The sequence below is a fragment of the Onychostoma macrolepis genome, chromosome 16 (genome assembly GCF_012432095.1).
Source record: "Onychostoma macrolepis isolate SWU-2019 chromosome 16, ASM1243209v1, whole genome shotgun sequence".
Classification (NCBI taxonomy): Eukaryota; Metazoa; Chordata; class Actinopteri; order Cypriniformes; family Cyprinidae; genus Onychostoma; species Onychostoma macrolepis.
Genome location: NC_081170.1, coordinates 17010933 through 17027318, shown reverse-complemented (window position 1 = coordinate 17027318; position 16386 = coordinate 17010933). Strand labels below are relative to the sequence as shown.

Below are 16386 nucleotides of genomic sequence, written 5' to 3'. Positions count from 1 at the left end.
AATTCCGTTTTTTTCATTATTATGGAAATGTGTTTCAGTACATCTTTCAGTTCTGTCTTTAACTATTGGGTGTATGCAAAATAATTCAGCTTGGCTCGAGATATCATAGAATCATGATATCATTATCATTCTGTTTTGGTGATTCTTTGGAATTAATCATGTACTGGTAAAACAGAGCTTAATGTGAAATACAGTTTTTCATTAAAAAAAGTATTAAGGCCATATTTCTTATTGAGAACACGGATCGTTATTACTCAAAATAAAGTAAAATTGTTGGATAATCGACAGTGCTTGTCAGACCTATAAAGGTTTGACCTATAAAGGTCTCATAAATATTCATTTGAGAGGCGCACAAACAGTCTACACCTACTTGCATGACTCATAAAGGAAAAACTTAAAAATCATGTGGGCGGAAGCAGGTTAACCGATTAGGAGCATCTTCATCAAATATTGAAATGAATCGCTGCACAGCACTTCATTGGTAAGCGAAACTCTTCGTAAAGTTGTGAGATTAGAGCAGAAGTATTATAATGAGATTTTGTTGTAAGCGTCCTTGTTTTAGACTAGTTAAGAATGTCCATAAGGCTTATCATCATATATGCTAAAACTCTGTTATAAATACGGTCGGTGAAGTATCGGTGCATAATTCACTGCAGTGGCTTAATCTCAGTTTGTTGTTTTGATTAATCGTAAAATGCATAAATAGTATTTATTTTAGTAATATCTAAAGTAAATATTAAATGTTATTTGAACACTAGTTTAATTAAATGTGCTATTCTCTGAAATTTTGCAATATATTGACATTTTTATAGATTGAATACAGCTGCGTTTTGTCTTGTTAGATGAAAGAACACAACGATGACACAGGAAATGACAAAGAGAAGCTTTCTGATATTTTTTTCCATCTATCTGTTGGGTAAGTGAGAAACGTTGTTTTTTTCCCCCCCATCTCTCTTCCTTTCTTTACCCAGATCTGTGAGACCACCGTGCACTGCATAGTTTGCAGCAATATCCTGTTAGATGGGTGTACTTTTCAGAGGAAGCAGATTAGCTGTTTGTTTGTGTAATTTTCCCGTATTGTTTTGTGTTGATGGTTTAGACCAAATTATGCACAATATTGACAATTGTGTTCATCATTTAATGAGTATGGTGTTATTTCGCTGCATTTTAGTGTAACACACAGTAAACACTTTCCACTATAAAAATATCTATATGTGACCCTGGACCACAAAACCAGTCATAAAGGTATTTTTTTTTTTTTTAATTGATATTTATACGTCAGCTGAATAGATAAGCTTTCCTTTGATGTGTGGTTTGTTAGGATACGACAATATTTGGCTGAGATGCAATCTGAGGGTGCAAAAAAAATCTGAATATTGAGAAAAATCGCCTTTAAAGTTGTCCAAATGAAGATCTTAGTAAGATCATATTACTAATCAAAAATTAAGTTTTGATATATTTACGGTAGGAAATTTACAAAATATCTTCATATAATATGATCTTTAATATCCTAATGATTTTTGGCATACAGGAAAAATCTATCATTTTGACCCATACAATGTATTATTGGCTGTTGCTACAAATATACCTGTGCTACATATGACACGGGTCACATTATTACATATGTTTCTTTTCTCTTAACCTCTTCTTCTTCTTCTTCTTCTTCTTCGTGTGTCAAGCTATGGTCAGTGCTGTTGAAGGTAAGAAAGATTTTTGGTCAGCATATTTATTATTTGTTTAGTCCTAAGGAATTTATATGACTAATTTGAAAACTGTATGCAATCCCTGCTGAAAAAAAACCAGCTAAAACCAGCCTAAAGTGGTTGCCTGGACGTTTTAGCTGGTTGTTGATAGTTGGTCTCCTAGCCTGACCAGCTAAGGCAGTGGCCAAAACCCCTTTTAAAACCAGCCTGCTGGTTGGCTGGTTTTAGCTGGGGGGGTTTTTTTGGGGGGTTTTTTCAGCAGGGATTGCATACAGTTTTCAAATCAGTCATATAAATTCCTTAGATATTCGACAGACTCCTGTACAATAATTTGTACATTTACATTTCTTCACATGTATTAAACAGGATGTAGGCTATGGTACTTCACATGACTCAACCGCATATTTTTTCTCATAGACAAAGGCTCGTGTTATGGAGTTGGTTCTGGCACTATAGCAGGTATTATATTTGCTGATGTTGCAGTGACGGTCCTCATTGTTACTACCACCTACTGGTATGCCAGCAAGCGCAGACAAAAGAAAGAAAACGGTGAGAAATTACACAGACCCACACAAATGTTCTCCAGCAATTCTGAATTCAGTGCACACAAGACATTTAACACGCATGTGTCCATGTGTTTCTTTAGCTGACAAAGTCTACATGAATGTCAGAGCAAACTGCAAAACCTGAAGATCCTTTGAAGACTGACATGAACAATGGAAGACTTACTGACATTTAACAACATAAGACATGATATAATCATAGCTGATGATTTATATTTTACATTTCTAGCTTAGCCTATGGCTCTACACACTTAAAACCGTGTTCATACCATAGTTGCTTTCTAAATAAGACAAAATTACTATATTTATGTCATCACACTGAAAACTTTAAAATAATTAAATTATTGCTTAAAATATACAAATAATGGAACTCTGTTTAGCACGTTATCAACAGTAATAAATGCTGTGAAAGAAAAACACTGACACCTAGTGGATAATTCCTGCTACTATTTTCTTCAACAAGAACAGAGGTGCCCAAACCTTTCAATGCCAGGGGTCAAAAATCAAACTGGAACTGGATCATGGGCCAAACGTAAATGTTGTATTATACCCAATTATACAATATAAAGTGTATTCAATTAATTTTTTTTTTTAAATAAGTACATTATTTTTTAATCAAATTCACTAATTTTATTTTTTTTACATTTCAATTTAAAATATAAAAAAAATTAAATAAAACAAAATAAATGTATAAATTAAGCTTCAGTGTCTTTTATATATATATATATATATATATATATATATATATATATATATAATGGCGGGCCAAACAAGAGAGAAATCGCCTTGATTTTCAGTTTTTACATTCAGGGGTAGAAAATGGATAAACAGTTTGTTTGAATGTTCGATTTCCACGTGTGGGTGGAAATGAAAAGCCCCTTTCCACTGATTGTTCAAGGGTCAATGTATCTTTTGGTCATTTGTTTTTTTTTTTTATTAAAAGTAGAAAAATGAGAAACGGCTGCTTTTTTGTTTTTTCATTTTTTGCAAAAAAACAAAAAAAAACACGAATTCGGCTTAATTTTTTTTTTTTCGTTCAAAGGTAGATAAACAGCTTGAATATTCGATTTCTACACATGGGTGGGAATTAAACGTCCCTTTCTGCTGATTGGTCAGTCAAAGATCAAACCATGCCGTCATCAGTCCTTCTGCAGTTCCGCGTGGCAGAATACTAGTCCTCTGCTGCAGTTGTACAGATTTTTAAACAGTTTTATTGCAACTACATTTAATCTTTTTTTCGTCAAACAACCAGACTAATGAATGGCTCAACACAACCTGTTCTGTGGCAGAGCCTTTCTTATTGGAGGACTCTTATTCTGTTGCACAGAACTGAAGACGGCACCAAAAATCTAACATTCAAGCTGTTTATCCATTTTCTACCCCTCAATGTAAAAACGAAAAATTAAGGCGAATTGTCTTTTCATGTTTTTGAAAAAATGAAAATGGTGCCGTTTTCTCATGTTTCTGTTTTCAATATTAAATAAAAAAAAATTGAACGAACACGGACTGGGGTCAACTGTGCCCTATAAAATAATTTTTGTAAGTTATTTCAAAAAGTAAAACTTTCATATGTTCTAGATTCAATACATGTAAAGCAAAATATTTCAAAAGTTTTTATTTTTTTATTTTGATGATTAGAGCTTACAGCTCATGAAAGTAAAAAATCCAGTATCTCAAAATATTAGAATATTTATATTTGAGTTTCAATAAATGACCATCCCTACAGTATAAATTCCGGGTATCTCTTGTTCTTTGAAACCACAATAATGGGGAAGACTGCTGACTTGGCAATGATCCAGAAGACGAACATTGATGCCCTCCACAAAGAGTGTAAGTCACAGAGGGTCATTACTGAAAGGTGTAGCTGTTCACAGAGTGCTGTATCAAAGCATATTAAATGCAAAGTTGACTGTAAGGAAGAAATTGGGTAGGAAAGGGTGCACAAGCAACAGGGATGACTGCAAGCTTGAGAATACTGTCAAGCAAAGCCGATTCAAACACTTGGGAGAACTTCACAAGAAGTGGACTGAAGCTGGAGTCAGCGCATCAAGAGTCACCATGCTCAGACACCTTCAGGAAAAGGGCTACCAAGCCACTTCTGAAACAGAAACAACGTCAGAAGCAGTCTGGAGGAAGACTGCAGAGGCAGAATCGAAGCTGCTTGAAGTCCAGTGTGAAGTTTCCGAAGTCAGTAATAATTTGGGGTGTCATTTATCAAGTCCAAAGTCAATGCAGCCATCTACCAGGAGTTTTTGGAGCACTTTATGCTTCCATCTGCTGACAAGCTTTATGGAGATGCTGATTTCCTTTTCCAGCAGGACTTTAGCACCTGCCCACAGTACAAATCCACTTCCAAGTGGTTTGCTGACCACGATATTACTGTGCTTGATTGGCCAGCCAACATGCCTGACCTGAACCCCATATGGAATCTATGGGATATTTTCAAGAGAAAGATGAAAAACAGTTGATCCAACAACACAGACGAGCCGAAGGCTCAATAGTGCCTCAGCAGTGCCACAGGCTGATCGCTTCCATGCCACACCTCACTGATGCTGTCATTTGTGCTGAAGGAGCCCCGACCAAGTATTGAATGCATAAATGAACATACTTTAAAGAACTTGAACTTTTCTGTTTTGCAAATCCTTTCTTTTTTTTTTTTTTTTTTTTTGATTGATCTAAGGACATATTCTAATATTTTGAGGTACTGGATTTTTGACTTTCATGAGCTCTAAGCTCTAATCATCAAAACTAAAAAAAAATGTTTTACTTTAAATGTAATGAATCTAGAATGTATGAACGTTTCACTTTTTGAAATGTTACAACAACGAAAAAGAGCTTTTCTAGGATATTCTATTTTTTTTAGATGCACCTGTATGTATACTTTTACATTAGCATGTTATTTTTTGTGTATTGTTATAAATATGAAAAATGAATACTCTGGAATCTCCCAGAAATTCCCGTGTCCAAAACAAGCACAAGACTGTGACTCTTCTGCTGAAAAAAAAAAAAAAAAGGAAGTATAAAATGTCTTTGCAATTTTCATCACATACATTTCTACATTTATTTGCACTTGGGCTATTCAGTAATGATAGATATTATTTTGGAGAACTAAACAGTTTAAATGCTTTAACACAATGATACTGGTTTTCTTACAAAAATGTGGATTCAATATTTATGCTGTAAACAATAAAAAAAGTATACCACCAATGACCATTGACATGTATTTGCAATTTACAAATTATTTTAAGCACACTCAATGCATAAATATAAACATCACAAATCTTTTTTTTTTTTTTTTTTTTTTTTTAAAGTATGTAACTAGAGGATAGTAATCTTTGAAAAGTACCTGTGCTTTAAGCTACTGTAAGGCAAAGGTCATTTATCTGTCAGACTGAGCTTCAGGAAAAAACCGAACACAACCTCACCAATTTGTTTGTCTACTAAACAAGGCAGGTCTTCAGGTGAAACTGAACTACACTGTCCTGTATCACTAATTTAAAGACCAACCTTTTTTTAAATAAAATGATATTGTGAGTAGAACAGGACATAAGTTTTGTTTTCTACCTGTTTGGGGTTATCAGATACTGGCTTTAGTAGTCACATCCTGTGCCGTGAAGCTTTTAACCGCATTAACACCCATGTCCCTCTCACTAGCCTCTTGCTCGCATATCTACTTACTGCGAAGTGAAACTACATTTACTAAGAAGGGCATTTTGGGAAAAAAAAAGCATATGTTTTAAGTTGCATGTCATGTAAATCAACTGTATGCTCAGATTTAGATTTCAATTTAACTTTGTACTTCAAACCTAGATATAAATATTCAAATGTTGACAGGATAATATGTAAACAAATTTAGTACTGAACTAGGTTTTGTATGTGAGAGTGTGTGTGTGTGAGCGAGGGATAGCACATCAGCACATGTAGCTCCTCCTCAGTATCCTTTTGTTCTATTTTGATGGATGGTGATAAGTCATCAGCACATACTCGGTGATTTTTCACACACAGACAATTTCCATATCATTCAGTCTCATATTCAAGGTGTTTTAGCTCACGGGCAGTAAAAGCATCTTGTGCACTTCTCAAGTCAGGGCTACACCAACCCAGAGCAATTCTCTCCTAAACCTGCACTCATTATGAGAAGGACTGTATACATAATGGTCCCCATGAATGGACTATTCGGTGAGTACAATTTACAAATTTACTTAGTAACTTTTTTGTATTGTTTTTCTCAAATCCTCAGCATTAAAATGTTCAGTTTGCTTTGGAGTCAGTACTTTTTCTGAAGCACAATTTGGGACATTTTCGATTTTAGCATCATTTTCACTACAAAAATCAACAAGATAAAAGATGCTAATTCAATAGCTATGTAGAAAAACAATAACAAGACTTCATGCACAAATTATTATGTTATATTATTATTTTATATTATAAGTTACACACCACCATATGAGCAGTGTTGTATTTTCTGCATTATATACTTTTTGTATATTCTAAAATGAATATGTATATAATATATTATTATGTATGTATACTGTATCATGTCTGTAGTATTATATCATGATTAGATTTTTATTTCTGGATAAACCTGCCAAAAATTCCAGCAAATATAAATAGGCTGTGTCAGTTTAAGCTCTTAACTGTCACCGTCCCCTCTGTGGGATGCCTAAATTTACTAAACTATTTTACAATTAAATCCTAATCTAATCATGACAAACCATATATCGTTGGAAAGGTCTAAGACTCCTTTTTTTATTAAAATAAATTAATTTATGACAAGAGTGCACCTGAAAAATCTACATCATAACAGGAGTTCTGACCTTTGTTACAGACAGTCTTCTTGGTTGCCTTTTTCTCTATCACGCTTTAGAAATCATAAGAAATTATATATCAATTGAAAACTTAAAATCTCAAAATTCATCCTTTGAAACCCATTTTAAAATCAGACATTGCATTACCATGGAAATGGTACATCAAAATCTTACAAAATGTTTTCATTCATGAATTATAAAAATTTAAGTTTGGATAGTGCACTATAATGTCTATATTCAAAACTGTGAGTGACAGTTAAGGGGTTAATTGGGTTGTGAAAAACTGAATTGCAGAACTATATTTGTGTGTGTGTTTTTTTGTGTGTGTGGATTTATATGTGCTCAGTGATTAATGCAAGAAATCAAGAGGAAATGGCATTTGTAATTCGGTTGGTTGACTTGTGAACACGCTATTATAAAATTTTCTCTTCCTTTCTTCTCTTCTCTCTTCCTCTCTCACTTTCATCAGCAGGATTTGTTGAGGGGAATCAAGGTAATAATTCCTTCATACATATCTGAAATTCAGGTTTGTTTGTTTTTTCATTCTTGTTTTGGCATATTATGAGTGAACGTGCCATTGTATTTTCTGATTCTCAGACTGCAGTTCATGTTACCAGTTGGACATTGGAGTGGCTATTGGGATCATCACTTGTGACATTATCCTCACACTCCTCATTGCTTTCTCAGTCTACTGTTTCATTTCCCATCAGAAAAGAAGAGGCAGTTTACATACACATGCCAGATGCTGTGGGTCAGGTATGCCTGCTTGTAAGAGAAATCAAAAACTATGTTATTATTACGCGTGCTCCAGTCCAAATATTTTTCTGATGTTTAAGGTAAAGCAAAAACTCACCAGCCATCTATGAGGCCAAAGACGATTGAAGTGGAATCACCTTATCAGGTAAAATGAGCAATATCAATGTAAATGTATTTAACTACAAAACTAAAAACAAAGTTGTATTTATAATAAATGCAACATATTTGTGAGGTACTTTTGGTTAAATCTCTTGAATCATCTAAATCTTTTTTTTTTTTTTTCCTCTCTCTTTTTTTATAATGGTTTGACAGGAACTTTATGGAGTCCAATCAGATATATACAGTGATCTTCAGCAGTATCGGAAATGAGGTGACTGTGTGACATGTAATGTTAGTCGTGGGTCTTGTGCAAACCTGAGAATATTTGTAGTTTGCATACGTTTTTAAACTGTGTCACAAATGTGTATTTGGCATTAATAAGCTACAATAATTGATTTATACAGAATTTTTTTTTTTTAATCCATGTGATTGGTCATGTGGCGCATATATAAATATATTTTCATAGTTTGTGAAAAGGAAATGATTTTCCAAGAATTTGTAGTTTTTAATATCGCTGTAAAAGTTTTTTTCATCTTTGTCATTTTTTTTTTTTTCTTTTAAACCTTTGTAATGGAACTAGATCAGAATATAATTCCCTTGCTCTTTATGTAGAAATAAATGTTTTGTTTTGATTGTGTGGCCTTTGATTATTTCTTTGTCTACTTTTATAGACAGCACAGAAAGGTGGACGAAGCCACACTCAAACATGCACTTTTTTCCCCTTTTTTCTTTTTCTTCAAGTTGCTAAGGAAGTGGGTGCAATGTAGCAGACCTGTTTAGAAATCACATGACAGCAGTGAATCAGTTAAACAAAACGGAAAGGGTCCATGTAACGGTTTGCAGTTCTTTAAGACTTTCTAAATTTTAAGTCCTGAGTTTTAAATCCTGATATTTCTGTGTGCTTATGGCCATTTTCATTATTGTAGATTGCATGATTGCTCTGTGTAAGTCCAGTGTGATGATAATTAAAAGAGCAAATGAAACCAAAGGGTGTTTAACTTTTCGCCTGGCACAGAAAGCAATTTAATTTAGCTCTTAGTTTAAGTGTGACCACTTCCAACGTCCACAAGAGTGCACTATTATCTCAGTGTGTTACATGTGTTACACGTTCTCTGTAAATTCAGCCTCGGATCTATCATTCATGGCTTATTTCGAAGCTCCTTTCAGTGCAGCTTACAGTAATAATGTATAATTCAGATTTGATGTCTCGTTTGTCTTTTAGTGAGCGTTCTGAGATACTTGAGAAAATGTATTTTATCACTCATGCTGGACTAGCATCCAAGGCTATTGAAATTTAAGTGGATATTTCAGACAGCAGCTGTCTGACTGTTTATCAAACATTGTTTTGTGAAAATGATGGTTCTCTACTACAGCATAAACAACTTAAACCATGTTCTGACATAATTAGACTCGCGTAGCCAGATTGACTGAAGAACGCTGTGACTAATGCAACAAACCAAATTACACAGAGCCAGAACTGTGAATATAGCTTTGTGTTGATTTTCAAGCAGCCTAACAATTAATACTAGATAATAAATTGTTGACAACATCCTGTAGCTCCAACATGACAGTGCTGAACTGAAATAGAAAATTGATGGTAAAGAAATACCATTATCAGCGATTTTCGGGACGCAAGAACGCACGAAGCTGCGTACGGTAGCAAGACGCGTCATTGTTTACGTACATGCGTAGAGTTGGGCTCAGCTCAGCTGCATGTGTGTTAAATCATTCAGCAGATTTTGTTTTCCACATGGCTGGTTTTCTCCCTCAGTTCTGCTGGATTGCTGAGTGTTCAGAACAGCATCAATTGGGGGGTAAATAGATTGGTCGAGTGGTGTGACTATAATGAAATCAGTATTAACATCAAAAAAACTGAGGAGATAGTATTTGGGCCTGCTTCAGACATTCATACAACACCTGTTGTCATACATGAAGAGAACATCAAACAAGTTGAAGTATACAGGTATCTAGGAGTATGGATAGACAACAAATGATCATGGAGAGATCATATAGATAGTATCTGCAAAAAATCAATGCAAAGAATCTACTTTCTCCGTAGATTGAGGTCATTCGGAGTAAGAAAGCAGATTCTCTTCTTATTTTTTATGTCTGTAATCATGAGTGTTTTGCAATACTGTAACTCAGTTTGGTATATGAGTCTATCTGTTAGTCTAAAAACAAAGCTAATGAACTTACTAAAAATGTGCTCCAAAATAGTGGGTCAGCCACTTCAAAAAGCATATGAACTATCCTACTATAATAATCTTGTAAGATTAGCCAGTAATACTGTCTCTGAACCTAACCATGTGTTGTATGATGAATTTGTGCTGTTGCCATCTAATCGACGGTATAAGGTCCCAAGATACAGTCGAATTAAGTTAAAGAATTCATTTGTACATCATGCTGTATTAGTGTTGAATAAAAGTAAATCTGTCCCAGAGATTACAATGTTTTTTTTTGTGTGTGTGTTATGTTTGAGAAAGTCTTGTTTGTTTACGTGATAAAGTATTGCAATTTTGAGTGAACCTGCTGTAACGCAAGACAAATTTCAGACTTTGTCTGACAATAAAGTGTATCGTATCGTATCGTATCGTAAAATTTAGGAAAAGGCAAATACAAACTAAACTTTGAGTTTAAGATTATTTTTACAATTACAATTTGAAATCAGTGGCATGTATCAGTGCATATTTCATGATTCTGTCTTAAAGCTAGGCTATTTGTTTGCAGGACACATGGACAAACAAAGAGAGAGTTCAGATGAAACTAGGTTAGGCTAATCTTTTAATAATCTTGCATCAGGTTTTTAAATAGGATTTCAAACACTTTCTTTTGCTTCCTATGCACTATTTACCCAAAGCCTGGCATGCTTGAACTCCTCAGAAAGAAACAGCAGGAACATATTCAGAGAAAGAAACCAATTATTTTCTGAATTTGGACTGGTTTGTTTGCTGAAGTGTTTTTTTTTTCTCTCTCTCTCTTTCTCAGTGTAAGAAGAAATCTACTTGATTGTTTACATGCTGTTTTAAGATTTTTATTCACATTTGAATGTGCAGTGTTAATATGTATCCCTGTTTTTCTTGCTTCATGGTTACTTACTATTTGAAATATGTGGAGTACAAACTGTTCGTCTTCATTTATAGTTTATGCTGTTGGAATGCATTGGGCAGGACAAATAGAGGAGTGTGGCATCTATCCTGACCTTGGCAGCCAGTTATCAGCTTCAGGCTTATGTAGTTTGATCATTTATCAGACTATCAAAATACATTCCTTAACTGAAAACAAGCACAACAAATGGAGTTTCAGTCTCACAGGTCATCTTTAACGCCCTCCTTCATTTTTTGGTCAATTTTCTGCTTGTTGATTCATCAGTGCTGTTATGAACCCTTACTCTATAGACTTGCAGAGTAAGTAGACTTACTCTGAATGCTTGTTCTAGTGAATGTTTGTGAGGTGTGTATTAATGTGGATGTTGGAATTATACATCCATATAACATAAAGCAAAACAGAGACACTTGCACACTACAATAAACACAGACATACCATCAAGGTTTTTTTTTTGTTTGTTTTTTTACAGTTGTTTTTCTATACAGATTTTAAACTATACATTTATGTAAACTATACATGTGTTTTATTTATATATCAATTTCATGAATAAGGACATCCCCAAATGGGTGTTTTGTCAAATTTAGCTCACCTTTGCAGACTGTCTTACAGTGGGTACGGAAAGTATTCAGACCCCTTAAATTTTTCACTCTTTGTTATATTGCAGCCATTTGCTAAAATCATTTAAGTTCATTTTTTTTCCCTCATTAATGTACACACATCACCCCATATTGACAGAAAAACACAGAATTGTTGACATTTTTGCAGATTTATTAAAAAAGAAAAACTGAAATATCACATGGTCCTAAGTATTCAGACGCTTTGCTCAGTATTTAGTAGAAGCACCCTTTTGATCTAATACAGCCATGAGTCTTTTTGGGAAAGATGCAACAACCTCTGCCATTCCTCCTTGCAGATCCTCTCCAGTTCTGTCAGGTTGGATGGTAAACGTTGGTGGACAGCCATTTTTAGGTCTCTCCAGAGATGCTCAATTGGGTTTAAGTCAGGGCTCTGGCTGGGCCATTCAAGAACAGTCACGGAGTTGTTGTGAAGCCACTCCTTCGTTATTTTAGCTGTGTGCTTAGAGTCATTGTCTTGTTGGTAGGTAAACCTTGGCCCAGTCTGAGGTCCTGAGCACTCTGGAGAAGGTTTTCGTCCAGGATATCCCTGTACTTGGCGCATTCATCTTTCCCTCGATTGCAACCAGTCGTCCTGTCCCTGCAGCTGAAAAACACCCCACAGCATGATGCTGCCACCACCATGCTTCACTGTTGGGACTGTATTGGACAGGTGATGAGCAGTGCCTGGTTTTCTCCACACATACCGCTTAGAATTAAGGCCAAAAAGTTCTATCTTGGTCTCATCAGACCAGAGAATCTTATTCAGGTGTTTTTTAGCAAACTCCATGCGGGCTTTCATGTGTCTTGCACTGAGGAGAGGCTTCCGTCGGGCCACTCTGCCATAAAGCCCCGACTGGTGGAGGGCTGCAGTGATGGTTGACTTTCTACAACTTTCTCCCATCTCCCGACTGCATCTCTGGAGCTCAGCCACAGTGATCTTTGGGTTCTTCTTTACCTCTCTCACCAAGGCTCTTCTCCCCCGATAGCTCAGGAAGGGTTCTGGTCGTCCCAAACGTCTTCCATTTAAGGATTATGGAGGCCACTGTGCTCTTAGGAACCTTAAGTGCAGCAGAAATTTTTTTGTAACCTTGGCCAGATCTGTGCCTTGCCACAATTCTGTCTCTGAGCTCTTCAGGCAGTTCCTTTGACCTCATGATTCTCATTTGCTCTGACATGCACTGTGAGCTGTAAGGTCTTATATAGACAGGTGTGTGGCTTTCCTAATCAAGTCCAATCAGTATAATCAAACACAGCTGGACTCAAATGAAGGTGAAGAACCATCTCAAGGATGATCAGAAGAAATGGACAGCACCTAAGTTAAATATATGAGTGTCACAGCAAAGGGTCTGAATACTTAGGACCATGTGATATTTCAGTTTTTCTTTTTTAATAAATCTGCAAAAATGTCAACAATTCTGTGTTTTTCTTTCAATATGGGGTGCTGTGTGTACATTAATGAGGAAAAAAATGAACTTAAATGATTTTAGCAAATGGCTGCAATATAACAAAGAGTGAAAAATTTAAGGGGGTCTGAATACTTTCCGTACCCACTGTATACTAGATATATTTGGGGTAAGTTTTTTTTTTTTTTTTTTTTTTAAGAAATTGATACTTTTTCCACAAGGCAACATTACATTTTTTTTTTTTTTTTAAGTAAAAGTAAAGACATTTATAACGTTATAATGTTACAATTCATATTGTTCATTTGAACTTTTTATTATTCAAAGAATCCTGAAATAAAGAGTCACAGTTTCCACAAAAATATTAAGTAGCACAACAGTTTTCAACACTGATGACAATAAGAAATGTTTCTTGAGCACCAAATCAGCATATCAGAATGATTTCTGAAGGATCACGTGACACTGAAGACTGGAGTAATGATGCTGAAAATTCAGCTTTACCATCACAGGAATAAATTGCAGTTTATTAATATTTCACAATACTGTTATTACTGTATTTGATCAAATAAATGCAGCATTGGTGAGCATAAGAAACATTTAATGATATAAAACGTTTTACAGATTGTAGTGTATATTAGTCAGGACATCCCATAAATATAATAGATTTATATAATAATTTAATGATTTTTACTATACCCTCCACCTAAACCTAACCTTCACAGTAACCTTTTGACACTAAACAAACCACAATTTGGCTGATTTATAAGCCTTTAAGATAGTGGGGGCCACTACAAATCAGCTTTCAACATATCCCACTGTATTAGTGAAGACATTTTTAAGTATTTAATATAGCCAAGTATATACACACACACTCTCTCTTTTTCCTTCTTGCAACTGGCTGGAATTACGAAATCATTCTGTGACCTTTTACTGAGCACACAAGCCTTACTTAGGTTAGAAAATTAAACCTTTGTAAAGCCCTCCCTGCATAACCCAACAGTGTTGATACTGAACTGCTATTAATTCACTTTTTTTTCATCTAGTTTTAGTTAAAGTAAATAGCTTCCAGACATTGAAGGCTATGTTGTCCACAATACCACAGATTTTCCTGAAACTATATTGCATGGGTAAACATGATGTAACCATTTCAGCCGCATGATTCGTGTCCGCTGTGAACATGTGATAATAGCATCTGCAATTTAGCAATGTGTACAGTTGGAGTTTTGTAAACATGTGAGGTCTAGTCACACACGTGTTATCTTATTCATAAGAACTCTTATTGTGCAACTGTTTGAAACACACAGTTCTGAAAAATGCCAAATACTTCTCAGCAATCTGATGGTGTCAGGCTGAGTGAATGTAGTGCTGTAATTAGCTTCTGCCTTGTTATCTTCTTGCCTTCCTCATTGCTACAGTATGAGGCCTGATCAGCGCTGGGAGATTGGGTGCCCTGTCAAATCAAACAAACTCTCTCAGTGTTAGCGCTCGGGTGGCTGGTGTTGATAAAAAAAAACGTCATGCTGATGGGAGAGGATTCGCATGAACCAACACCAGCAAGAAGTGCTAATTCATCTTCGTTGCTTTACCGATGAAGGACAAAACCATTTGGTGTAATTTTATGTAGCCTGAAAGCTGCATTGAATTTACTTTTGAATGAAATCATTTGCAATACCATTCAAAAGTTTGTGGAGTTAGTAAGATTTTCTTTACAAACTTATTTGGCAAGGATGCATTCAAATGCTACAAAAGTCTGTTTCAAATAGATAGTTTTTTTCTGTTCATCAAAGAATGTTGAGAAGCTTATATGTGAAAAAATGTTACAGTTTACACACAAATATTAAGAAGCACCTTGTTTCAACATTGATAATGATATGAAATTTTTCTTGTGCACCAAACCATATTAGAATGACTTCTGAAGGATCATGTGACACTGAACACTGGACTAATGGTGGCTGAAAATTTAGCTTTGCCATCACGCGGAAAAGTTACATTTTTAAATATATTAAAACAGAAAAAATTGTAACAATATTTAACAATATTAGTATTTTTACTTATTTTAGATTAAAAAAATAATTGGTCAGCATAAGAGACATCTCTCAAAAACATTTTAAAAAAATCTTACCATCCCCAAACTTTTGAGTGGTAGCAGCCTATATATTGTATTAATACAGTAAATGTCCTTGAAACAGGAAGTTGGTACCTATATTGATAATATCTCTCTCCCTCTTTTTTTAAATAGCCAGAAGGCTTTAGTTATGTCAAAACAACAACAACAACATAGCAATCTGGTAGTAGGCAGCAGATGACATTGGGGGAGGGGCATTCTTAATCTAGAAAGCATTTGATTGGACAAAATTCTGGGTAGTGTAGGATGAGTCATCAATATACCTTTTAGTATAGTACATTTAAGTGACTTCAAATCTACTTCTCAAAATGTTTTTTGTTTTTTTTCCTCAGAATAATTTTTTGGTTCTTTAAATTTTGTTTTGTATTTTGTATTTTATTCAAATACAAATTTGATATATACAAATAATATACAAATATGATATACTGTATATATACACACACACATGGTAAAATATTACATTAGGCTATATAGAGAGAGAAACAGAGAGAACAGAAAGTTATTTTGGTAAATTTTAGCCATTACCCTTTTTATTTGCATTAAAATGACATATAAAGAAAGATGAGAGAAGCCAGAAGCTGACGTCTCCATAGCAAGTTTCATAACATGGGGTCAAGTGAAACTCTATCAAAGTTTCTGACCCACTTATGATTTTCCTGAGCCAGTGCTGGGAAATAGATTGGATAATTTGATTTTGACTTGGCCTGGTAATTTTCTGCCTCTGCAAGTGTGTGTATTTGTGGAGAGCACTACATTGTTCAGTGGCAGTGAGTAAAGGAGTGTTGTGTGACCAAAGTGCCAGTCAAAGTGAGCTGGGCGAATACGTGTCACATTGATGATCCTTGGCCTGAAAAAAAGTCAGTAACAGGGTCATCCTCTTATCTTGTCAGAACACTGGAGCTTAGCAAACTGACAGGGCCTAAGGGGCATATTCAAAGTGGTCTCTCATTTTCCTGCTTCGCTTTTATTGAAATTGTTTAAAGCATCCATGGTGTGCATCATGCAATGTTAGGACTTGTGAATCTCCAAAATGAGTTCATAAAATGTACATATTTGCACTTTTATGATGCAGTTTTTGAGAAAAAGCACGAATGCATTGCTCTTATGCTTTTTTTGCTGTATACTATTTGAACTGAGGTTCTTCAGCACACTGGATGGATCCGGCACCCTCCTTCATGGAGGGTATTAAGAGCTACTCATAATGAGCGTC

The 16386-nt window shown here is 35.0% G+C and overlaps 2 protein-coding genes across 4 annotated transcripts; both read left to right on the top strand.

The window, feature by feature from the left end:
• Positions 1-7: 7 nt before the first annotated feature.
• hcst (hematopoietic cell signal transducer) lies at positions 8-5473 on the top strand. 2 transcript variants are annotated; one of them, XM_058747230.1, is made up of 5 exons: positions 8-481; positions 843-916; positions 1680-1700; positions 2121-2252; positions 2350-5473. In XM_058747230.1, exons 2-5 carry the CDS (start codon positions 859-861, stop codon positions 2391-2393), a joined length of 255 nt encoding a protein of 84 aa, XP_058603213.1. In that variant the 5' UTR covers positions 8-481; positions 843-858; the 3' UTR covers positions 2394-5473. The 2 variants fall into 2 exon arrangements, with proteins under 2 accessions (XP_058603213.1, XP_058603214.1); XM_058747231.1 differs by lacking the exon at positions 8-481 and adding an exon at positions 602-623.
• Positions 5474-5895: 422 nt separating this feature from the next.
• Positions 5896-10358, top strand: tyrobp (transmembrane immune signaling adaptor TYROBP). Of its 2 annotated transcripts, none has more exons than XM_058747362.1 (5): positions 5896-6445; positions 7547-7567; positions 7672-7830; positions 7911-7975; positions 8143-10358. In XM_058747362.1, exons 1-5 carry the CDS (start codon positions 6400-6402, stop codon positions 8197-8199), a joined length of 348 nt encoding a protein of 115 aa, XP_058603345.1. In that variant the 5' UTR covers positions 5896-6399; the 3' UTR covers positions 8200-10358. The 2 variants fall into 2 exon arrangements, with proteins under 2 accessions (XP_058603345.1, XP_058603344.1); XM_058747361.1 differs by having other exon boundaries at positions 5902-6445; positions 7544-7567.
• Positions 10359-16386: the final 6028 nt, after the last annotated feature.